At 41.4% G+C, this 26736-nt stretch overlaps 1 protein-coding gene across 2 annotated transcripts in view; it reads right to left on the bottom strand.

Moving 5' to 3' along the window:
• Window positions 1-26736, bottom strand: part of LOC117402325 (calcipressin-2-like) — a 98222-nt gene that overhangs the window by 24627 nt on the left and 46859 nt on the right. The window contains exon 1 of one of the 2 annotated variants that reach the window (XM_034003360.3): window positions 23940-24245. The exons of the other annotated variant lie outside the window; for it this stretch is intronic. Coding sequence (XP_033859251.1) covers window positions 23940-24026 — 87 coding nt within the window. The 5' untranslated portion in view covers window positions 24027-24245. Of the gene's footprint in view, window positions 1-23939; window positions 24246-26736 lie in introns of those variants that run through there. 2 annotated transcript variants of the gene reach the window in all.

The raw sequence follows: 26736 nt of genomic DNA, 5'->3' as shown, positions 1-26736 counted from the left end.
TTATGTAAGATGACCTTGTGGATGGAGCAAGAGCTGAAGCCATGTAGTTTCTGGCAGATTGAAGGAGCTTGGATATAGGTAAGTTTAATTGAACACCAGGTGCTGGAATAGCAGGACCTGCAATGGGACTGGAGCTGCTGCTGGGATCAGCTGGCAGAATCTGGTGATCTGGAGGCGAGATAAAGCATCGATTCAGCAGATATGTTTATCCGAGCCTCCAGGCTTGATGCTGTAGAAGAGAGAACGAGGAGACATGACATGAAGGTTCTACCCTGGGGGAGGATGCAAATTGCGTAATTGAAGTGGCCCAGCAAGGATAGCAGGTCGCGTTTTCTGGTAGAGTTTGCTGATTGATGAGGTATTGAATACGGTCCAGTTAAGCGGGAGGGAGGCAGGCTTCAAAGTAAATTGTGTCCAGGGTGATGCCCAAGAACTCCAGAGCGTGTACTGGACTGATGGTTTTCTCTTCTGAGAGGGGAACACCGAGTCCAGAGAATAGTGTTCTGTGCTTTGTAATTGCTTCTGCTGGGGGGTCAGAATGAGAGTGCTAACTGATTGAGGGACCAAGGTTGCTGAGTGCAAGTTATTCCAAATATGTGATGATACTGGGATTCTTGACAGGCCGGTAGGAAATCCGTGCTGCAGACCATTGATCAGGCAGTTTGTGAAAAGCTGGTTTGGGTGATGATCGAGGGCTTCAGTCAGAGCTGGGATGATTATTGGGGTGGAAGCAGAGAGCAGATTTGAATGTCATTTCTTGGGGTGGCTGGGCAAACTGATTGAGAGTGGGTGTCGCTACAGTAGCTGCATATATGGAGATTCCTGCAAAACTTGGATAAGCAAAACAGAAGAGTTGAAATTGTTACAGATTTGCTTGGAACCGGCAAATCTGATGTTACGACTGTATTTATCTGTGTTCCTGGAAGAAGGTGGAGCTGATACGTGGCCTGCATGGGGAGCTGCAAATGGAGCCACTATCCTGTCCCTGAAGCGGGGCGGAGTGGAAGGGGCTGCTTTGTGGGAGGCTGATGGTAATGCAGTCTTAGGACACAAGGAAGTAGAATATGCTGCAGAAGCGCAGACTGCACATGCGTTTGCCCTTATCCCTCCGAAGACTCTATTGAACAGATCGGGATCGGAGGCAGCCCAGTTGATGATGATGTTGTTTGACACTAATATGGAAGCTGCTTTTACTGCAAAAGCTTTGTGGTATTCATAAAACATTGTGCCTCTGTATCTGACTGCTAGATCTGTAATGTAACACAGATAGTAATCTAGCTCCAAGCGGTAATGAGGGTAGGCAGTGCATAATATAATAATAATAATAATAATAATAATAATAATAATAATAATAATAATAATAATAATAACCTTTATTTTTATATAGCGCCTTTCATAGTGGACCACCATCACAAAGCGCTTTACCAGATACAAGATGGGTGTGTGAACTATGCATCAGCTGCAGAGTCACTTACAACAACATCTCAGCCGAAAGACGGAGCACAAGGAGGTTAAGTGACTTGCTCAGGGTCACACAATGAGTCAGTGGCTGAGTTGGGATTTGAACCGGGGACCTCCTGGTTACAAGCCCGTTTCTTTAACCATTGGACCACATGTCCCGATACACAGAAAAATCCAGTACAAATTCCCCCAGGGTAAGATTTCTGAACAGCCGGGGGTCGCTGGACTGTGACAGTGAGGTCCCCGCAGTCGACTGTACGGTGATCAGAATTAGCAATGAGAATTGAAATTAGATTTATGTCCTGGCCTTCAAAGATCTGATGCCTGAGATGAGGAGCCAGAGTGTGATTTCTGACAACAAGAGCTTGCTGTGGAACGTTGAGGGCTGCTGTTGCCAGGTTGTAGGTGGGGACGTCAGCTGAGGGGACCGGAAGTGCTGGACAGAAGAGACGGTAGCCGGGGCGGAGACAAATGCTGGGCCTGAAGGAATGGCGATTGCTGCACAGTTGGCAGCAACCCATTTGTCCATGTCGTTGAGCCGTGTATTTATTACAGTAATTGAAGCAGCCATGGGGTGAATGAGGGATTTCATGTCCTCGAAAATGCTGTTGTGAAGCTGAAGGATTGGATTTGTTTAAATTGTGTCTCCGTGTTGCTCAACTGCTGTGCTGGGAGAGGAGGCGACGACCATAACTGGAGAGGGAGGGTGGCTGCCTGTCCTGGGACTCTTGGCGGGCTGAGCTGCGGGAACGACTGCTCAAGCACGCCTGCAAGAAGGCGGGAACATGGGTGTAGCAGATATGGAGGTACGGTAAATGTAAAATAGCGCCATATGATCGCGTCCAGCCGGAATATTAATATTGCTGTCATGCAGGGTTTTTAGGAGTTTGGCAAGTGGCCAATCCTTATAAAATAGCTGCTCCGGAGGCTGTGCCTGCTTGATCTCCGTAGTACTCGGGCAGGTCTGGTTGCTGGGTAGAGATTGGCATGAGAAGTAGCAGGGTTTCCATTGTTGAAATTGTAAGAGAGGTTTTGAGGAGAACCCAGCAGGGAGGTTTCCTGGTATGAATGCGAGTTTGTCAGTGAGTTGGTTAATGCTTAAAATTAAGATTTTTATTTTTTTGCGCAAAGAACAGGTCGTGGCGTATGCAAAAGCAAAACACATGACAAGGGAGATAGGGGTGATTACAATGAAAACAGTGCTTATGAATGTTTGCCCGGGCTGTCTGAGCAGCCTGGAGAAATGCACAGCAATCAATCAGCTTCTCCCCATCCTGATACTGTACGTGTCCCATAGGTTACGCTGCCTCTCAGCTGAACTAAAAAACATTATTCTTGGCAATGTATGAAACTGTTCCATCCAGGTCAATAAAGGCACTGAGCTAAAATTAACTTCTGGAATGTGCACTCCCATTTGTTTTCTACACTCTTGAAAGGTACTGCATATCAACTTCCTGCTAAAGAAGATTAGCAATTAGACCAACGATTTCCCACAGCAGGCAAAACCATGTAGCAAAAGTACAAAAACAATGTTTTTTTGCTGATTTGGCAAAAAAAAAAAAAAAAAGAAACTACAAATATAATGGGGAAAAAAACCTACCTGATAACTTGACCATTGGATTAACCTTTCTGTTGAGTACCTTGACACAATAACTGAAATACGTTATGTATGCATCACGCATTTTACACTAGCTGAGTAAGCATTGGGCATGTCACAAAAAACAAATGTGCTGCAAGATCTTGAGGGTTTTCTTTACCTCAGAAAAGTGCTGTGATAAAATGCAGTTTTTACAGTTCAGTAATCTGTCACATATCCACCCTAACCGTTTATCCGCTATGATCAATCTCTTCAGCTACATTAGTTTATTATTGAACACAGAAGATTAGTTCAGAGATTGTAGATCCTACCAAAGTTTTCATACACTGTGTTGTATGTGCTCTGTGTGCAACCACTGCTGGTAGTGTCACGTGAGCTGTTCAGTGTGTTGATATGTAAATAATAAATAAACTTCAACCTCCGTCTCGATCTCCTGCCTGGGTCATTCCATAAGAAAACAATCACAAAAAACCTCCTTTGATTTGTGATACAAATATCCATACATGTTTGCCTTTGTGAGAAATGGTTACAGTGTAAATTTTAGTGTTGAGTGACATCTCGTTCATGAGATACAGCTCATCAAAGTTGACCCATTTTGGACCCCTCACTCAACCTTACCACGGTCATAACTTCCTCTATAATTGACACAGAAAGGTAGTTTTGGTGTTGTTTTAAAGCTCTCGAATAGCACTATCTCATTATATGGAAGGGTCTGTGATGTGTAAGATAAAAAAGTTGTGTGATTCTGTGACCTTTGACCTCACCCAGGTCAAATCGCGTAACCTTGGATTTTTGTCATGCTGTTCAAGACAAACAACCTGAAAGCAACGACATTTTCGAAGCTAAAAAGGAACATAAGATATCACAAATAAACAAGACCTTGGAGGCAATACAAGAATCTCCACTGAAGAGAAGGAAATTGTCACAAAATGTATATGCAGCTCAGATGGTAAAGAAGGTTGGAGAAGCAATGAAGAGAAAACTAAGAAAGGTTTTCCCCCAAACAGAAGTGGAAGACCGTGAAACTATCAAGAGGCAGGCTCAGGCATATCAAGAGATGATGGCCCAGCTGAAGGAAAAATGTTATTCAAATATCAGTCGAAGTCAGCAAGTTCATATTTTGACACAAAATCTTGGCACAAATCACACCACCAGAACAACTCTCAGGCAACCACACATTCTTTTGTTTGCTATTAGCGAGACAAAGATGGGAATTCTCAGCACATCTCATATGTTGCAATATCAGGATGCATGACTCATGACACAGTTGCTGTTTATCTCTTTCAAAAGCATCTTTTGAGGTTCCTGGAGAACAAATTTGGGAGGCTCCTGAGAAAAATCTATTACTTCCCTGGACGGGTGTGCAGGGCAATATAAGAACTGTAAAAAATGTCCTCAACATTTGCTAGCACTTGGAAGATTTTGGCGTGGAAGCAGAGTGGAACTTCTTTGTAACATCTCATGGCAAAAGTGATGGTGTAGGAGGAACCATTAAACAAATGGCAACAAAAGCCAGTTTGCAGCGTCTATACCATGACCAGATCCAGACTCCACACCAATTGAACAGGTTTGCAAAAGACAACATTCCTGCTCTTGAAGTAGAATACTTCACAATAACACAGTGGCAAGCTGAGCAAGATTTTCTGGAGCAATGATTCCTCAAGGTAAGAACTGTGCCTGGCACGCGGTGTCTCCACTTCTTTCAACCAGCGTATTTTTTTTAAACCTTGGTTGATATCCCTTATTCTGTTATTACTTCTTAGTTAATTTCTACAGGGGTTGTGGGTGCGCCGTGATTCGAGGACACCCAGGCCAACCTAAGCCCTCCCCCCCACCGGGTGGTGCTCGACTAACTGTGCGCCGCCCTCTGGGAGCTCCTGTCCACGGTCGGCACTGTACTCGAACTGACGACCTCCAGGCTATAAGGCACATCCTGCACTCCACACGGTGCGCCTTTACCAGATGCGCCACTCGGGAGCCCCCTTTTTATTTTTTTTTATTATTATTTTTTTTTAAATCACTGTCATTATAGGTGTGTATGATTTGTTTGTTACCGAAATCTCAGTCAACAACTGAAGACAGATAAGAGGATAATTTCGTACCACTTAATTTGCACTGATGAAACATAACCTGGTTGATGGCATATCAAATACTTAGATGACAGATTTGTTTGCTTTCTTGTAGAACTTAAGGATAAAACAAAACACATTTCGACAAGGAGTTCAATTACTTAGTTGAGCACAAGCTGGTTTCAAAAAATACTTTCTGATTTAAATTGATAGTTTGGGATATTCAGTCTATTTAAAACAGTAGGTAGGTGTTTATTTAATATATAAATTATCAGTTGAATAAACCGAATAAGACCATTTTGCTAACTACTTTCTAGGCATGTTAGCAAATCCTCACTACTGCCTTAAAAAGTTAACTTCTAGTCCTGATATTATATATTTTTTTTTGCGACTTTCTATTATGTGGAAGGTAATAAACAAGAAGCAAAACATTGAGTTTTTTTCACCTTCATTTTACAATGCCATTTCCACGTCTGTTTTATCTGAAGTGTTTAAAGTTTATATTTCAGTTTTCTTTTGCTTGTTCTGCTCCAAAATGACACAAGTAAACCTTGTTTTATTAGTTTATGAAAACATGTCTATGGCCACTGTTTACTGTGAAGAAACAGCAATGGAAAGGAATGAAAAAATAAAATAAAATGCAGTGTCAACTTTATGTACTATATATTTCGGGAATAAACAAAACAACGTTTAACTTGAACTGCTATTTGGCATCCTTTGTTTTGTAGTTAATTCACTGGGGTAAAGTAAGTCCTACACAACGTATTCTTTACTCCTGGGATCTTTTTCTATTTTAACGTGTTACACATTGTAAGGTTTTGCTGTAAACTAAAGGCGCACACACAGGGGGCCACGGCCATGCCCCCTGCCCCTGCTGCTATGCTGTCTCTCCCTGCGTTCACAACAATAGAATGGCTTTTATTACTTTTTGAAAAACAAACGAATATCCGAACGAATATTTAAATTATGAGCAAATATCCGAACATGAAAATCCTCTGTTCATCCCAACACTACATTTAATTTACCTGTATTTGTTTGTTTTAGACAATTCTGTAAATAGGGCGTCTTGGTTAATTCATTAATATACGAATAGCTGTTACAGCTGCACCAGTTCACTACAGCTTCAATTTAACATGAGAGGAGAGTATACTCGATTGCAAATAAATATTTTTGTTTAATTGTATTAGGTGTGTAAAAGGTCACAGATTCACACAACTTTTTTCTCTTGTATTTCACATCAATTTTGATATAATGAATAAATAGTCCTACTTGAGAGCTTTAAAATGGAAACAACACCAGCTTTCTATGTCAATTATGGAGGAAGTTATGACCATGTAAAGGTAGGGTGGGCGTCCAAATCAGGTCAAGCTTTGATGACCTGTATCTCATTAATGGGAGGTCACTCAGGCCTACAATTCACAGTGTAACCATTTCTTCCAAAGACAATAATATTTGCAACAGTTTATCAAAATCAGAGGCGGTCAAGTGAAAAATGGCCGTTTTTTTATTTATTTTATATGGAATGAGCAGCAAATGCACACACCCACACAGCAGATGGCTACTCTGTCACAAGCATTAATACCCTGTATCTTTTTAAACAAGGGATTTAGAGGAGCTCCCTCATAAAATAATCTCAAAACAATAATTGTGTGAATACAGTAATTGCTACAGCTGTGTATAATGGTATTTAAAACAGGATTCATTTACCCACCAGCCCTTACTGGTTTACAAGCCAATTAGTGCTTTAGAAAGAATGTCTTCTTCACACAGACAATAGTCTCAAAGTAAGCAGCGTTTGGTGAATTTGTTGTTGAGGATGTAGTTTTCATAATCTGACCATGCACCTAGCATATTGTACGTCATTACAACACAATGATGACAGATTCTGTGGTTTTCCAAAGTATATGAAGCCTACTGGCCATAGCCAACCCATCTCCTCCAATGAAAAAGAATATTTTGGGCAAATGACCACAGCAACAGCTACTTACTGATCATTAGTACTAAATCAACACAAGAACCACAAGCTGTAACATCTCTAGAGCATTGAATTATCTGAACCATTTGTTCAAGAGGCACTGTGCGGTCTATTCAGATTGAACTGCAGCCATTTAATTTATCAACACAGGACCTTTGCTGGCATAAACACAGACAGGTAAATATACTAATGCAACTCACAAGCACTGTTCTGCTATGTTTCCATCTGCAACATGAAAGCAGTAAAATGTGTTCTCATCTCAGCCTCTCATGTATCACTTGATGTATAATTGCCAGTTTTAAATAAATGCACCTCAAATATTTTCCTGGTAGCCTAATTCATTCACAGCTCCCCATACTACCTACTGTACATGCACATGTCTCTTTCCTGCAGTCAGGTTTTTAAATCTGCCTCTAGTTTTGCAATGGATTAGGTAACTTGCTTTACTGGGCCTCCAGACCTGCACTGTGAGAGTCCCAGTTCAAATCCACATCGATATAGATCTGCAGCCAACCTTTTGTAAATACAAAAGCAAAGATTGTACTCAGGAACTACTATTACACATAGAAAGTATATATTTTTTATTTTGTTTAATTTTCTGTCCTATGTTCTCTGCAAAAGATGACATGTATAGACAACACAGGATATACTGCAACATTGACAAACCTTAAAGGTTGATTTCTTATTCGTGATTTATAATGATTTCTATAACATTGGTACAGTATTTAATGTTCAATTGATTATATGCCATTATCAGTCTAAACAAACAGTTAAAAAAAAATATATATCTACACGAGTATAAGGATTCATATATGGTTGAGTGCCCCCTATCTGCCACCTAAAATAAAGAAACACTGTACAGCCAACAACATTTGTCTAAGCTTGTTTTTTTGCAAAAGTTAATTTGTACACAGTGTTTTTCCAGACAAGGACTGAAAAGCAGCCACTAAGTCAAGTAAACAAACAGATGAAAGTGGGGGTGGGGGGTGGGGGGGTGGGGGTTAACAATTCATTTCTACAGTGGAGAAATGTTGCCACCAATAAAAATGTGTATACATTTCACTGACATTCCCAAAATAAGGGCTAAACCTAGACATGAAATTACAGTTAAACATGAAATTCAAGATGCAGCAGTTGCTTTGCAATGCCTTACCTACCTAACAAATGAAAAAAATTGTTTTAATGTACTGAAGCCTTTTAGAAATCTCTGTTTAAAATGCAGTCTAATTTCAATCAGGCTACCAAGAAACACTTCTTATGGTAACAATGAGAATAAATAAGTCCAAACACTAGAAGGCTATAGGCATGATATGCAGTATGAAATTGATATAAGATGCAATATGTTCACGAAACAAACATATACCAAAATATATAAATAAGCAGGGATCTTCACAAGAGAATCTCAGCAAAAGTTCTTACTCTGGTGACAGCACAGACAAAGCATAGGCAGTGAAGTTACATACTGTAGCACAGTAACCATTCAAGCTTGTTTGTGTTGGCATGCAGCATTTACATGCAATCTTTTGCCAAACAGACATGCAGGTGGTAACCAGCTGCTTTCAATCAGGATAGAAAGAAAAAGAAATGTCTTAAAGTTGGCTAGTAAAAGTATAAATTCTTAGGACTGAAGTCATTGTATTTTGTATCTTGCTCTTAATTGTACTGTAATTCTTAATATGTATTTTTGTATACAACTGTAAGTCACCCTGGGTAAGGGCGTCTGCTAAGAAATAAATAATAATAATAACACAATTCTTTACTTCTAATCAAATTCTGAGCCCCTATGAGGGAGAGAAAATTAGTCATGCAATGTCCCAGGGGAGGTTAGTACAGAGCTTTATTTAATAAGGAACACACTAATTCATCTTAAACAAAACCATATCCCAGTATCTGAGGTCTTTCTGCAGGCTGTGCTCTGACTGTCTGCATGCAGAATACTATGTAGACATCTTTTCTCACATCTTGTGGATGGTCAAAGCAATAGAATGTGTAACTCTACAGTAAGCACTAACTTAACATTATCAATTATTTTAATTAAACACATGGACGTAAAGTTGGATATACTTGAGTCATAATTAATGCTAAAACATTTCATTAGAATAACACCCTTATTACAAATCTGTTATGTTGTTGATCTTTTAATTTCCACTTGGAATAGGTTGAAGATCTGCCACAATGCTAGATGGTCACTTTGTAGGTTGCACGTAATACAATCCCACCTCAGTGATACCTTCACGTTCCATGCTGTAAACACTAGGCTATGAAACAAAAGAAGAGTACTTGGGTCAGCAGTGTTGTGGCAGGTGGGCTTCGCTATGTGAAACAGTCTGGGAAACAAAACAATGAGAAATGCTAATGTTGTGATGCTTATGAGAGACATGAGTAGCATTTTTCAAATCTCCATTATTACACGTTTAAACAAACTAAACATGGAAACCAGCAAACAGTGAGGCAAAATAAATAAGAAGAAGAAGAAGAAGAAGAAGAAGAAGAAGAAGACATTAGTATAGCCTCTGCCAAAGCTGCATAATAAATAAAAGAATAAAAAAAAAACAGTTTTCCTATCATGATCAGCATAAAACGAGAATCTGAAACAACCGCACCTGCAAAAATACACACAAATTACAAAAATATGTTTGAATGAGAAACAATGAACATGAAAATGATTGAGCTATTTCCACCTGTGCTGTTACAGTCAGCAGCCACTGCCCCTGTCAGTGTGCCTCTCAGGAGGTGTGTGTGTGTGTGTACGTACGTCAAATGAAAACCCACTAACAGTACCATACCGTACGTGCGTACGTCAAGTTTCCCATTCTATTCTATGATCGGTTTCTCAGTCTAGCATTTCAGGTTTCATTCTCTAAGGCAGTGCTAGTACTTTGGAATGTGCAATGAAAGTCGGGGGAGGGTCAGGTGACATTTGTATCCAATTACGTGTCATGTAGCGATTCCAATCTACCTGTGTAGAAGACTGATTATATATATATATATATATATATATATATATATATATATATATATATATATATATATATATATATCTGGGAAGCCACTCAACTTTTACAAGTATATATATAGTGTTTTAAATTATTATTTGTTGTTTTATTATTAGTTTTACTTGTTTAGTTTATATAGTTTTTAGCGAAAGCTAAACATGGCAACGTACATGGAGAGCGATAACGGTAGTGAAGTTGGTTTGAAGGATTTCGATACCAGCGACAGTGATGCTGACTTATCACTCAGCAATGATGATGAAGAGGATGTGGAGCCAAGAACAGTACAAACTGTACAAACAAAACAGCATGCAGCTACTTTACAGGTAAGCCAGCTGCAAATGGGAAGCTGTTTGGTTTGAAATGGCAGTGCTGTGACGAAATACTATCAAAACACAGCACTGGGTACAAGACAATAAAGCAGGCGTCTGCGGCAGCCAGATCCATCACAATGCCTGCGCATTTGTGACTATCCCTCCAACACAAGGGAAACAGAGACTGCAAAAAAGGTGTAGGGTCTGCTACGAAAATGAAAACAAAAGAAAGGACACAAGAAAAATGTGCAGTGGTTGCGAAGGCAACCGTGGGTTCTGTTGTATTGAACATTTCAATAAATGGCACTGAGCAAGTCAACAATGGCACACGTTTTGATGTTCTTTGATTTTTATTTGATAATTACTATTTACTGATTATTATTGTTATTAGCAGCGTTTTTGTTTTCATTGTTAAAAAACAATAAGTGTTTTTATCTCTATTGAACATGGGTACGTAGTACACGGGAGCATAAAGGGTTAATGAAGAAACACAGTTTAGGTCATTTATTTGTGTTTTATTCATCATATGTTAACATTTTATAGCAATTACAGGTTTGAAAACATTATTATTATTATTTTCAAAACCTGGTACCTGGGAAGGGGTTTCATTTCTACATCTGGAGTTGAAGTGGTTAAGACATTTAGAAAAAGAAGACTCACACACTCAGTTTTCCATCTATTTGAGGTGCATACCATGTTAATATATATAATTCAATTTGAAGAACAGTCAAGAGCTCAGGAATGCTTTCCTTTCATTTTATTGGATAGTCTTTAAGAACAGCCTGCAGATTTGGGGATTGAGGTGAATACTGGGAGTGTGTTACGTGTGTGTGTGTTGTCTGTTCAGCAGTGTGCTTATTGAGCTGCTTGCTGTCACAGAGCACGTGTGGATGATTGGGTCTGTCACTTTGTACTCTCTCTCTCTCTCTCTTTTATCAGTGTGTGGCCAGTTTGCCTGTGCGTGTATGCAAAACAAAACAAAAAAAAAGGCAAATTTGGATAGCCTAGCTGTAATTTTGTAAATGTTTTATTGCATTTATTTCACTATATTAATAACTATAGATTGTTAATAATTTTACCATAATTTCCAAACACAAGTAATTAACTTCCAGTTATATCAGGAAGATATCTGAGGTCTCTTTTTTTTAACCTGACAACTTTAAACAACAATCTTACAAGAACAGTAGCGCAATAAATAACAGTGACATGCATCAGAACAAATTATTTATTATTATTATTATTATTTATTTCTTAGCAGATGCCCTTATCCAGGGTGACTTACAATTGTTACAAGATATCACATTATTTTTTACATACAATTACCCATTTATACAGTTGGGTTTTTACTGGAGCAATCTAGGTAAAGTACCTTGCTCGAGGGTACAGCAGCAGCCTCCCCCACCTGGGATCGAACCCACGACCCTCTGGTCAAAAGTCCAGAGCCCTAACCACTACTCCACACTGCTGCCCTGGCATCGCTACATGACACATAATTGGATACAAATGTCACCTGCCCTCCCCCGACTTTCACTGCACATTCCATAGTACTAGCACTGCCTTAGAGAATGAAACCTGAAACGCTAGACTGAGAAATCGATCATAGAATAGAATGGGAAACTTGACGTACGAAGGTACAGCATGGTACTGCAAGTGGGTTTTCATTTGACGTACATGCGTACGTCATGGTGTTGAAGTGGATAATCCTAGGGAAAAAAGCCAAGGGGACTAGAAGTAGACAAGGGGAGGGGTCTGACTTAACTGTATGCCAATCAGGGAAACGTAAATGCAAGGGAGTAGGAATTCAGTGCGACCTGCAGAGCAAGGTTACTGAAAATGGAGGTCAAATAAATATATCTACTCCACTTGAAATGCCTATTCTGTGGGATCAGGATGTTGATTTGGGTTATGACCAACAAAACGATGCTACCCTGCAACATGTCTGAGACCAGGTTAGGTGTATTGAGGCGATGTGTGCCGAGGACGGATGACCTCTAGTATTTCTGCACTTTGCTGTATCTGAGCGTTTACTATATAGGGTAACCTGGGCTGCCGGAACAGGACAGCTCGTAACACAGTTATTCGTTCCAATGTCTTTTCAAACAGAAGTCACGAGACTAGTTCATGACCTCCCCTTTTCAGTCAGGTCATTTAGGACAAGAAAAGACACTGGAACGAATTCAGGCCCGGTTTTATTGGCCAGGGATTTACAGTCTAGTGCAGAAATATGCTGAGGAATGTCCTTGTTACCAATTAGTTGTCCCAAAATTGGTTCGCCCTGCTCCGTTGGACACACTACCCATTGTTAATGTGTCTTTTGAAAGGATTGGTGTAGACATTGTGGGTCCTCTGGAGGGGGCTGTCTTAATATCGGTTTATTTTGGTAATAGTGGATTACAGCACTGTGGCAAAGTGGTTTGCAGTGCGCAGGTGTAGAGGTGATGTTATTACGAAACAGAAGACAGACAACAAAGTTCACGATCCAAACAATGGTTTATTTTTGTAATTCCGGTCTGGCGACCGCAAAGAATAATCCCAGGCAATACGTCGGTGTGTATTGCACCGTTTCAAACAACAGGTTACAGTCCCGATATAATAAACACAGTATAAACACACACAAAGAAACACACACAATCACAAGTCCAGAGTGAGTGCCAACGTGCAAGTGGTGAAATACAATTTATTTTTGTACAGTTGTGAAGTGTTGTCCGGGTTGGTGCTGGCCTTAAACGACAACTCCCAGTACATATTAGTCGTCTAATAAACAAACAAGTATAATTAGACACAACAAAACAAAACAAACACTAAACACTCACGGTACAATTTTAGGTCTCCTTTTAGCGGACAGCCTGGGTGTCGCAAACAAAATTAAATTGACCATGTTAATCTCCTTAAACCGTGGAAGGCATGGAAAGTTCACTTTATATCCCTGGCAGGGCCGGAGGACATTGGGCCCTCGGTTAGGTCATCTCAGATCATGGATATTCCGATGGGGAATCAACTAAATACTGATCAGAAAAGGAAGGTTCAAAATGTGATAAAGTTGCTTGATGATGTGTTTTCTAATATGCCGGGCAGGACTCGCTAGATCGAGCATGCAGTTATCATATGCAGTTACAGAGAAACTGTACCACATTCCAGAGGGTTGTAGAAAGGCTATTCAGAAGGAAGTGGAAAGCATGTTAGAACTTGGAGTAATCAAACCCTCCCAAAGTGAATGGTGCAGACCAATAGTGCCTGTAACTAAACCAGATGGGTCGTTACGTTTGTGTATCAACTTTACATACAACTATGTACAATGCTTATCTCATGCCTCGAGTAAACAAACTCTTAGACCGACTGGGACGAGTTTGGTTTATTTCAACTCTGGATCTGATGAAAGGATACTGGCAAATTCCATTAACAAAAGCCTCTCGTGAGAAAACAGCATTTTATACCCCAGATGGTCTTTTCCAATTTCAAACAATGCCGTTCGAACTTCATGGGGTCCACGTCTTTTTCCAGAGACTGGTGGATAAGGTGTTACAGCCTCATTGAGAATACACAGCTGCATATATCGATGATGTAGTCATTTATAGGTCCACCTGGAAGTAACATCTTGGTAGATTATCAGCTGTCCTTCAATCACTGAGAGGCGGGGGTCACAGCGAAGAGGGCAAAGTGCGTGATTGGATAAGGATTTATTATGGGTAAAGGTAGGGTGAGACTGGTGGCTTTCACAGTCCAGGCATTGTCAGACGCACTGGTACCTACCACGAAAGCCCAGGTAAGATCATTATTGGGTTTAACTGGTTATTTCTGCCGCTTTATTTCAGAATTTTCCACTGTGGCCATCACTGATCATACATCTTTAATGTGGTTGAATACCATGAAGGACTCAAAAACGCCAGGATTACGCAGTGGTACTTGACACTCCAACCCTTCGCCTTTCATATAAGGCATGAAGCAGATAAATTACATCATAATGCAGATTATTTTCCTCCGTGAAGGGGGGGAGGGGTTGAGGGGTTTAGAATGTTCCGAGTGTTCCTTCAGCTCCACTCTTTGGGGTGGGATATGTGATGAGTCAAGGGGGTTTCGGTCTGGAATTCAGCCTCCCGACAGGTAGAGGGCGCTGAGCTAACGTAAGGATTCTTTTACTAAGATCACGTGACCGTGACACAAGTCACTTTTGTGGGGGGTGTCATCTTGGCAAAAGCACGAGTACGACAGCCACATTACTCAAGTCTAGTGCTTTAAGAATACTTGCCACATCGTGACTGGTATTCCACTGACTAAAGGAGAGGGATTTGCTGTACAAAAGGGAGTGTGCTGCTCTACTCCTGGTTGGTTCTTGAAACAAAAAAGAGGAGACGGAGAGCTGGGGGAGGAGCAACAGTGCTGTGAGTAACCTGTGCCGTTTTTCAGATTAAAACAGACTGCATTAGAAAGGAGAAGGAAACCTGAAATATCACGGACGGATTTTTGGGACAAGACTCACAGCCTGTTGTTGCCGTGCCTACCAGTCACTCTGGTTTATCATGGCTTTTTTTAAAAAAAAATAAACATATTCTTTTGTTTATGTTTGTTGTTGGCTTTTATAATTATACCACCATAATACAAAACCCAAGAACAACAAAAAATAATCTCAAATAGTATTCTTTTATATGCATAACACATATAAATACTGTATATAGTAGACATATCTTTTCAGTACATATCTGTAGTCTTGTGTCGCCTCTTTCAGTACAGAAAATGACAAAATAACACAAATAAAACCCAGACTGAATTATGTTTCATTTTGAGTTTTTTTGTGGTTTGGTTTCATATAAGCAGATATTAATAAAAATGGTTAAACTGTATTGATTTTTTGAGATAATACATTTCAGTAATCAGTAAAGGGAGTCACTCTCTGTGTATGATTAGGGTGGGCAAATGTTTTCTTTAGATTTCAACAAACAAAACCCCAAATAGGTTATTATTAATAGTTTTCACTTAACTTAAACATATCTGTAATTAATATTTTAAAAAAAAAAGTTTTAAAACGTTTAAAAATGCTTTTTTACGCACCAAATTCAACTACAGTTCCTATCCGGTGGACATCTTGGATTTAAGTTTTGCACTCTACTGACTTTAGCTTTTAGAATTAAAAAAATAATAATATTTGTTACCATATTTGTTTCATTAGAAAAATTCATTCCAAGCTGGATTGTGATTTTAAATTGAAAGATCTTTTTTTTTTTTATGCCAGAGACTACCGCTAAACACATCTGTCACTCTGCCAAGACAGTCAGGAGGGCGTGGCACTGAGAGAGACACTGCAAAAAATTTGCAGAGGCGTCATTTTTAAATGCATGGGTTTTGTTTATAATATACAGAAATGTAACCTATTATAGCACATTTTAAAAGGGCATTTATTTCTATGTTACAAAATTATAATTATACCCATTATGCGATATTTTTAGTAGTATTTCTTTGGAGTCTGTGATAGAGAGAGAAAGGATCGATGCTGTAAATCTCCCTCCCAACTAGAAAGGGTGCTGTGTAAAGGTGAGGGTATGCTGCCTACTAGATCTGCCACCTCGGTGGTAGGTGGAAACCGGAAGGTGACCATATTAGGAGGGGCGCGTAGCTGCAAGTACCAAGTCACAGGTAAGATCACTATTGGGGTTAGCCAGCTATTATCGCCGTTTTATCCCCGAGTATGCCACCATAATCAACCCCCTGGTCGATCTCACCCGAAAGGTCGAAAGGTTGCTCCAAAAGTAGTTAAATGGACAGGGCAGTGTCAGGAAGCATTTGATTTGATTAAGAAGCGACTGTCAAGCTCCCGCTCTGATTTCACCAGATTTCAGCAAGACTGATGCCTCCCACATTGGTCTGTCCCAACAAGTTGACAGGGTAGAACACCTTATTATCTACTTGAGCAAAAAAATGGCTCCTAGGGAAATTAACTACTCCGTCATTGAGAAGGAGTGTTTAGCCATCAAATGGGCTACTCACGCTCTTCGCTATTACTTGTTGGGGCGTTCTTTCTCTCTTATCACTGATCATACTCCTCTAAGGTGGTTACACACGATGAAGGACAATAACGCTCGGATAACTCGGTGGTATCTGGCGCTGCAACCCTTCCACCATACAGTGAAACATTGTGCGGATAAGGAGCATCAAAACGCAGATTTTTTTCAAGGGAGGGGTGCCCATTGGGCAATGTAGAGTTGGCAGAGTGTTCCTTCAGCATCACTCTGAGGGGTGAGATATGTGATAGAGAAAGAAAGGATCGATGCTGTAAATCTCCCTCCCAACTAGAAAGGGTGCTGTGTAAAGGTGAGGGTATACCGCCTTCTAGATCTGCCACCTCAGTGGTAGGTGGAAACCGGAAGGTGACCATATTAGGAGGGGCGCGTAGCTGCAAGTACTCAGGACGATTCCATTGCAGTCAGCTGCGGGGCAGCCCTCTATTGGAGAAACCATGGCGACGCGTTGACTGCAGGGAGGAGTTTGCTGGGTACAAAGGGGAAGCAGCTACGTCAGTACCTACCTTTGCTCTGAGATAATGAGCCACCAGCCGGAGCTGTTCTCGTATTTTGTGTTACGTGTTGTCTGTGTTTTGTGTCTTTACAGCGGAGGAGTAGGAGCGAGGGGCTGCAGCCACTGAGCCAGCACAATCCCCGGAGCACTTCCCTCACAGCATGGCACCAATCACTCACCACAATCCCTGGAGTATCAGAGCACAGTTTTCGTGCACGGAGGATCGTGGATTAGGAGTGTTTTTCTTTTGCTATTTTTGGTTATTTTGTTTTTGGACTTTATTAATAAATCACAGACATTTTGGTAGAATCTGGTTTGGACATTGTAATTATTGCACCACGTCACTCGCATCCTGTCACAGTTGGTGACCAGAAGTGGGAACCAGAATGGACGGGACCGCGCTTGGAGCAATATTGGAGGCACAGGAGCGAAGACATCAAGAGGGAATGGCAACTATGATGGAGCGGATGCACGCAATGTTCCTGGAAGCCAATCGGGGGAGGAAACCGGTGACCGAACCAACGGTGCCCTTACCGAAAATAAGGGTAGTAAAAATGTTGCTGGAGGATGATCCTGAGGCCTATTTGTTGGCCTTTGAAAGACAGGCAACAGCAGCACAATGGCCTCTGGATTGGTGGGCTACTCAGCTGGGACCCAATTTGATTGGGGAGGCCCAGGCAGCCTACCTAATGAAGACGCCCTCAATTATGATCGAGTGAGGCAGGCCATTCTCCAGCGGCTGGATATTTCGGAGGAAACACATTGTCACCGGTCCCGGGAATACTAGCGACCCCCAGGACTGCAACCTCGGGTGGTGGCGCAACAGCTGGTGGACCACGTGACCCGGTGGCTACGATGCAGAACAAATTACAGAGATGATTGCCATCGAACAGTTCATACAGGTGCTGGGGCCAGACACGCAAAACTGGGTCAGTCGCCACCGTCCCACCACCCGGGATGCAGCAGTCAGATTGGCTGAAGGGTTCGAGGACGCCCTGCGTACCCCTCCAGTGGTTGCCATCCCGACTCCTGCCTCCAACAAGCCACAAGCGGCGGAACTCACGCCACCACATCTTACCCTTACTTCCCCCGGACCAGCACTGCAACATCACCCCATAGGCGGCCTCCCTCCAACACAATGGAGATCGAGGGCGACCCCCAGCGGGGTAAGAGCAGAGCACCCCTCCCCGTTGTCGACCTGGCAACGGGACACGCAAGCTCCGTGGGCACCCTTTCGCCCCACTTGTTACTGGTGCCAGGAGGTCGGCCACCTCGCCAGGAACTGCCCGGCGGCCATGGAATGTGGTGTGGCCTCGCATTATGTTCTGACAGCACCAGGTAAGTCCAGGGGTAATGATTGGGAGGGGCCTTGTATTGTTAATGTATGGGTTGGTGATGTGAGCACCCATGCATTAGTGGACTCAGGATGTGGGCAAACTTAGATTTTGAAAGCTCTATTGAAGGGGGTACCTTGGTGGTCACGGGGGGTTGTGGTCATTTCCTGTATCCATGGGGATAACAAGGACTACCCCCTCACCAAATTAGATTTGACAGTTGGATGTCATACCCGCCGTGTAATCGTGGCTGTGGCAGAAAAGTTACCATATCCAGTTATTTTAGGTCGAGATGCATTTTGACAGCATGATTAATAAAACGGTAAAGCCAGTCTCCGGTAAGACCATGGGAGCAGCAGGGGAAGCTATTGGGAATATTTTTCCGCTGCACACTGATCTGTTCCATTCTTGATTTCGCCCAAAAAAAACAAAAATAGAGCGGAGGGTTGAAAAATGGGAAGGAACTTTAATGAAACAAGGCTGGGGTTTGGTAGGGGAAACTTCAGAATCGGTCAAATGTAAGTGAAAGGGGATTGGGACTCAGTGTGACCTGCGGGGGCAAGTCACACTGAGACCACCAGTGCTGAAGCTACTTTAGCTCTGCTCGATATCCCGAAATTCTGGGACCGAGATGTGGACCTAGCATTGGAACAAAAGAACGATCCTTCGCTGGTACACATCTGGGGGCAGATTCGGTCTATTGAGGAGAAGGATATAGAGGATAACCGGCCGCTTACATACCCCCACCACATTATTGTCTGGCATTTACTATATAGAGTATCCCAAGCCACGAGCTCAAGTCAGATTGTAACACAACTACTCATTCCCCAGTCTTTTCGGCGTGAGATCATGCGGTTGGCTCACGATGTCCCCTGTTCGGGCCATTTAGGTATCGATAAGACTCGGGAACGAATATTGGCTCGATTTTATTGGATGGGAGTTTTTAGTGAGGTGGCGCGATATGTAGTGGAATGCCCGGAATGCCAGCAAGTAGCGCCGGGGCGGGTTCGCCCGGCCCCGCTGGTCCCACTGCCCCTGATCTCAGTTCCCTTTGAACGCATTGATATGGACATAGTGGGTCCATTGAGCCAGTCTGACTCTGGATATACGCACATTTTGGTAGTGGTGGACTACGCGACTAGATATCCAGAGGCAGTACCATTGAGATCCACTAGTGCCGCAGCAATTGCTAGAGAGCTAGTACACATTATTGCAAGAGTAGGGATTCCAAAAGAAATCATCACTGATCACTGAACAAACTTTATGTCACAATGTTTGAAAGAATTATATAAATTATTGCAAATTAAGTCCATTCAAACCTCCGTTTATCATCCGCAGACGGACGGTTTGGTGGAACGTTTTAATCAGACTTTAAAACAGATGCTGAAGCGGTTGGTCAACCAAGAACAGAGACATTGGGCTAAGCTCCTCCCCTTCCTGATGTTTGCAGTGAGAGAGGTGCCTCAGAGCTCGACTGGGTTCTCTCCCTTTGAGCTCCTGTATGGGAGACAACCACGGGGGATCCTCAATCTTGTGAAAGAAGGGTGGGAGGAGCAAACAAAAACTTCCAAAAATATAGTGAAATATGTAATTATGTTAAGAGACCGCCTTGAATTGGTTGGTCGTTTGGCACAAGAAAATCTAAAACTAGCTCAGCATCGCCAGGAGCAACAGTACAACAAACAAGCACGAATTCGGACCTTTCGGCCAGGTGATAAAGTACTGTTGCTATTTCCAACATCGGAATCTAAGTTGTATGCTAAGGGGCAGGGGCCATATGAGGTGATATGGGGAATTGGTAATGTAAATTATGAAATTAGACAACCCGATCGCCGGAATAAGACAGAAATTTATCACGTTAATTTGCTAAAACCCTGGAATGAGAGGGAGGCCCTATTTGTAGCTGGTGACAGTTTAGAAGAGGACTTTGGTCCCACTGTCAATCCACCAGCTACAACTCATATTCCGATGGGGGAACAGTTACTTCCGGATCAGAAATGCAAGCTCTACCAGTTAGTGGAAAGGTTTAATGATGTTTTTTCTAACTTGCCTGGCAGAACTAATGTTATCTCACATGCTATTGTTACTCCACCAGGTGTTAGGGTTCGAGAGAGACCGTGCCGGATCCCAGAGAGTCGCAGGGGTCTTGTTTGCAAGGAGGTGGAGGACATGCTCGAGCTTGGAGTCATTGAACCTTCCCGCAGTGAGTAGTGCAGTCCGATTGTGATGGTGGGAAAGAAGGAGGGCTCCACTCGGTTCTGTGTGGACTTTAGAAAGGTTAATGCCATCTCCAAGTTCGATGCATATCCAATGCCCCGAGTGGATGTTATAAACGTAATCCAATTTAAACTAAATCTGTGCATTGCAAAGTCACGTTTTTCACATGTTTTAACTTACTTGCAATATCCGCCTGTCAGTCATGGCAGTGACACAGAGAGGTGGGAGAGAGGGTGTGTGGGCTTTCCCTCTCTCTGAGTGGCTGAGAGTTGGGCCTTGGGGGTATTGCTGGCCCTATAAAATAAAGTTCTGTTGTTCCCTCAGCTCTGCCCCTGTAAGATGAAACAATGAGCTAGTGGAAGCTCTGCTCCAGGACAGGGAACAGCCGGAAAAAGAAAAAACCAAAAGAAACCCAAAGAGAAGAAAATAAAAATATCGATAGCAGGGAAACCTTGGGCAGACCCCATAAGTGTATAGCAAGCAGGCTGAGGGAGCGGTCAAGTGTAGGACGGAGACCCGGGCCGTGCGGGTAGCGATGGTCGGGGTAACGCTGCCGAGTGCAGCACCTTTTCTTGTAGTTTTTGATTACGGTGTTTTATTTTCTCTTTTTGATTTTGCCATTTGTTATTATTATTTCAGAGCACCTGTGAATGCGCCAGCGTGTCTGTTTACCTGTGGGTATTTCTGTGGACCTGTCTGCCATCGCTGGTATTCAGGCCACATACAACAGCGCCCTCTGATGGCTAAAATAAAACACTTGAAAAAAAAAGAAAGAAATAAAATTGGGCACCTGTGTGGCGTTTCCAAGTACACTCCACTGTCTCCCGTGTCAGTGAATACCCACACCCTTCCACAGTAGTATAATGAACTCTGTGAGGTTTTTTCGAAAATAAGTAAACCTCAAAACAAAACTGAAATGCCATTGCCGCTTGTCTTAAAGTGTTTGTCGCGGCGCCGAGCGGCGTTGTCCCACAGACTATTACAAAACTTTAGAGAATCAGGGTTCAAGTCACTTCCTATGGCAGTATGGTGTGCAGAGCAGTAGTAATTCAATCACAAGCAGTAATTCAGTTCAAAATCTTTACTTCAGAAATGTTCCATAAAAACTGCAGCATATAGACAGCAAGGCTTTCTTTTAAAAACAATTCATACCTCCAGATAGTCAAGTGCGGTGATACTGTAAACAAATCCAAAATAAAGTGCGTAGTGCAGTATCCAGACACAGACAGTGTGCAAAACGTGCTAAAAACTATCACCGTTCGAGGTTATGGTAGATTACAATATTTAAAAACAACAAAAGTGCAAACGTGCTACAGCTTCTACACTCAAGGTCCAAGATCCTCTACGTCCAGCGGCCATCTTCCTTTTATTTACCCACTTGACCTCTGACCTCTTCCCAAGTGAATAAACATTTAACAGACATTTAAAACTATTTACCCGTCTGTATTTCATATATCTTATACACAAATTACATTTTAAAAACAGACGTTAAAAATTAAAGCAGGCAATTAAATAAATGGGTTTATTTGTTATCTCCAGACGGCTAAACCGTCACAGTGTTATACAATAAAATCCATTCAGAAAAGATTTTTGTTGTGCCGAATGTAATTTATGTGAATTGTACACTGCAAATAATGATATTTTGTGAGCTTTATATACTATTTTCATAAATTATTAATATGATCAATTGTCTTTTGCAATATGTAGTGACTTTAGAGCTCTGTCAATGTAAAACCACTCAAACATACTTAAATATTTTAAGACAGACAGATAAAGTGTAGTGGACAAAAAGTTGTATTAAAAATATATTTGTTTAACAACTGATGATTACTGGGATCATTTTACATCAATTCCAAATCAGCTGTATTTACGATTCAGGCACATTGTCATTCTCATAGACAAACTTGATCACGCTCTGTTCGCCCACCCTAGTATGATGCTGTGTCAGTGGCACATAGAGAGCGAGTGAGTCCCTCCCTTGATTACTGAAACTTACTGACATTGACACACACACCCTCCCCCCCCCTAGACAGAAACAGAAGAGGAAGAAAAGTGTGATCAATCAATTGTTAGCGAGATACAATTTTAGGAAAGCCATCCAAGCCAGGTAAATTCATATCAGCCTTTGAGATGGAGCGGCAGAGGAGCGGGCCGCAGAATCAAAAGCAGCAGAGCAGACTGGACTGCGGAATTAAAAGCTGTGGAGCCGAGCAGATTCAAATATGATTGAGCAACGAGCGGGATTTTAGACCACTCACATTCTCTGGTACTTGCTAGGACCAGTGACCTCTTATTGAGCTGAATAATTAGAGGTTACAGAACCTTAAGGGAGTACTGCAGTAATTCAAAGACTGAGGAACGCAGCGTAATCTGGAACAGTGCAATTCAGCCACTTATTTTGTCATTTTTAATGAATGCAAGTTAGATTCCAAAATGATATCCAGCAGACTAAATAAATAAATACAGAAGAATGTTTAATAAACATTACATCTCTCAACACTTAGATTTGCTGGTACACCTTTCGGGCTTAGTATACTGTCGGTTGTAGAGCTCAGAAGTGACATTTGGAAATGTTGCTAATACAGTTTATAACATGCTATGTTTATTGCTTTATTAAACATATATATAAATTATGTGTTGTGGGAGTGGAGGTTGCATGGGGAGTTATGGGACTAGTGACCCCACTGTCAGAAATCAAAGCAACACCACAGGTTTCCACATTTATCAAGTCTGTGTGTGTCACAACCTCCTATCAACCAGAACTGTTTCTATAACAGAAAATACAATGCAATACTTCTCCTATATCCGCTCTCCTCACATCAATCTATCTGAAGCGCATGTGCCAAACACAAAGCAACACTGATCCTCATAAGAGATGTGGCTCCAATCACAACTGCCTGATGCTTTATGATGCTCATTAAAGAGCTGGACATTAAGATTGCATATTTTTGATTGCAAGATTTTACAATAGGATGCGCTTGAATTATATTATGTACAGTATGTTTCACTAACTCAACATTACTAATTCATGCCTGACAGATATGTCCTTCAAGGTATTTAGTTTGGCAAACCTATATATATTTTGCAGTTTGGACGCAACACTGATTTTGGCAAACTTACTCGGCTTTGTTAATACTAATTCCCACCTTTTATTTTTGAGATTTCTAAAGTTGAGTATGGATATTGGTTATCTAAACTATATGAAGTATACTTTACATGCAGTTGCTGACATGAAGGAATCTGCATAAAAAGCAGCACAAAAATGGGTGACCTTGTGTTTCTCATGTCTTGCTATTATAATGTTGTTTTCTTGAATACAAAATGAAAGCTGTTTAAATCAAAATCATTTTCATGATTATGCTCAGATAAAAAATAATAAAATAATCATAAAAAATTAAAAGGCTAAACTGAACAAAATGAAACCACCTCTCTCATAGTGTGTTATTCGTGTGTTTTTAAATCACACACCTACCTTGACTTCCTGATTGGTGAACACCTCCACATCTACAACACAGGCAATCAAAGTGGAGACATCACAATCCATGCTCCGTGCAGGCATTCCTTTTCAACTTACAGAAACTGCTATGAATGTAGCTTTAAAAAAAAAAAAATCACAGCTTTTATTTATCACAACCTTCTGAGCTCTAGAATGCCTTCCCTGGATTCTAACGGAACGGAGTTGGTGACTTTTACTATACTGCGCTGATGTTACAACGGGCACTGTGTGAAGCCTGAATCCCTACAACTGTCTGATCTCTGTTGTTAGCTCTATCCCTGCTCCATTCAAAGCACGCAGACTCACAACAGAGCAGCAGCCTGGAGCCCCCCCCCCTCCCCCCTCTCTCTCTCTCTCTCTCTCTCTCTCTCTCTCTGTGCAATGACATCATTGCCAGGATGACATCAGCAAGATCTATTTTTTAAGGTTTTTTTTCTAATTGGAGGGGATGCAGCGGAACAAACTGAACATCATTACGTGCCAAACCTGACTTCAAACTAATCAATTCAGGCATTGTTTGTTAGGGAATTGAGTCTCAGTGTCAATTTTTGCTGGGGTGCTTTAGCTAGGGGGGAAAAAAAACAATTGTTTTTTTCTGCACAATTAATATAAAGACTTTGGCTTTCGAGGAATACATAATTTACATTCACAATCTTTGAGGGCCATGTTAGGAATATCTTTTCACTCCGTTAAGAAACAGCAGGGTTAAAAAATGTATTACAATGCAAAACCAGTGACAGGTTATTTGTTTTTCATTTGTGATAAGATGTAAGGCAGAAAGTCAATTTATTAGGAACAGTTTGTTTAAAGCTTAGTGACAGTAAAAAGGTATATATGGTTTCAGCCCGTGTGTACTCAAAGTGGTTTAACTTGTAGATAATTTCCCTCAGGTATATAAGACTTTCAAGCTGCAACTCACATAGTGATCCAACAAAGCAACCATGAAGACCAAGGAGCTTTCGAAACAAGTCAGGGATAAAGTGGTAGAGAGGCACAGAACAGGAGATGGGTACAAGAAAATTTCAAAGGCACTGATTATCCCTCTCAGCACAGTGAAGTCCATCATTAAGAAGTGGAGATGCATCATACCACCCAGACACTACCCAGATCAGGTCACCCTCCCAAACTGAGCAGCCGGGCAAGCAGGAAACTGGTTCAGGATGTCACTCTGAAGCCAACAATGACCTTGAGAGATCTGCAAAGTTCTGTGACTGAGATGGGAGTCAGTGTTCACACATCAACAATAAGCCGGTCCCTACACAAAGCTGGCCTGTATGGACGGATGGCAAGAAAGAAGCTATTACTCAAAAAGCCTCATCTTAAAGCACGTACAGAGTTTGCAAAAAAGCATGTAGATGATACTGCAGACATGTGGAAAAAGGTTTTGTGGTCAAACGAGACAAAAATTGAACTTTTCGATCTAAATTCCAAGCGGTACATCTGGCGCAAGCCCAACACTGCTTATCACCCATTCAACACCATCCCAACTGTCAAGCATGGTGGTGGCATGAAGGGGAGAATGGATGGTGCAAAGTACAGGCGAATCCTTGAGGAAAACCTGTTTGAGTCAGCCAAGACTCTGAAACTGGGGAGGAAATTCACATTTCAGCAGGACAATGACCCGAAGCACAAAGCCAGAGCCACACTGGAGTGGTTGAACAAGAAGAGAATTAATGTTCTTGAGTGGCCCAGTCAAAGTCCTGACTTGAATCCAATCGAAAATTTATGGCGAGACTTAAAGATTGCTGTCCTTCGATGATCCCAAACAAACTTATCAGAACAGGAGCAATTTGCCTGTGAAAAATGGGCAAAAATGTCACCATCCTACTGTACAAAACTAGTAGAGACCTATCCAAGACGACTCATAGCAGTAATTGCTGCAAAAGGTGCTCCTACCAAGTACTGACTTAAGGAGGTGAATACCAGTAAATTTTATTTTGTACATTTTCTATGCAAGTTTTGCTGACATTTAACCTCCTCATATAACAGTGTTCAGTTTAACCACTACAGCTTTGAATAAAAAAAGTTTGTTTGAAAAACTGTGCATACATTATTTGTAATTCAACAAAATGTGAGATTATTGGTAGGGGGTGAATACTTCTGCAAACCACACACACACATATAAAGTGCTGTGCAAAAGTCTTAGACATGTTACATTTTTCTGCAATTTACTCAAAGCCTCCACTAGTGCTTTCACTATTATAACAACCTTGACTTGAATAAAGAAGGAAAAACATTTTTGTGAAATAGCTTGGCGAGTTTGCCTGCATTGTTGTCAGAAGTGGAGGCAAGTCAGGTACATTGACACGTACTTGGAAGTTGGCAGGGGAGAGTGTAGAAATGCAAAACTAAAGTCGCCCAAATAATTGACATAGGCAAAACTAGGTTGGCCCGGCATTGATGTTGAAGCTTTGGACGAAACTAGACCCACCCAAATTAATGGCATGGGCGAACCAGATTCACCCAGCATCGATTTTGAAGCGTTGGACGAAACTAGACTCGTCCAGGCCAGCCCCAAAATTCAGTGAAAACTGTTGAAAAAAAACAGGCTTCGCCCAGTCAAGCAAAACTAGACTCGCCAGACCACGGGTTTCGCCCTCAACATATATAGGGTGATTAGAAAGTAAGGTTACGACATCAACACCCACACTATATATATATATATATATATATATATATATATATATATATATATATATATATATATATATATATATATATATATACATACTGTAATTAGGGATGCATACTGGACCACAAAAACCAGTCCGAT

Source organism: Acipenser ruthenus, chromosome 5 (genome assembly GCF_902713425.1).
Source record: "Acipenser ruthenus chromosome 5, fAciRut3.2 maternal haplotype, whole genome shotgun sequence".
Lineage (NCBI taxonomy): Eukaryota > Metazoa > Chordata > Actinopteri > Acipenseriformes > Acipenseridae > Acipenser > Acipenser ruthenus.
The sequence above is the reverse complement of the archived record's forward strand: the minus strand, read 5'-3'. Positions and strand labels throughout refer to the sequence as shown.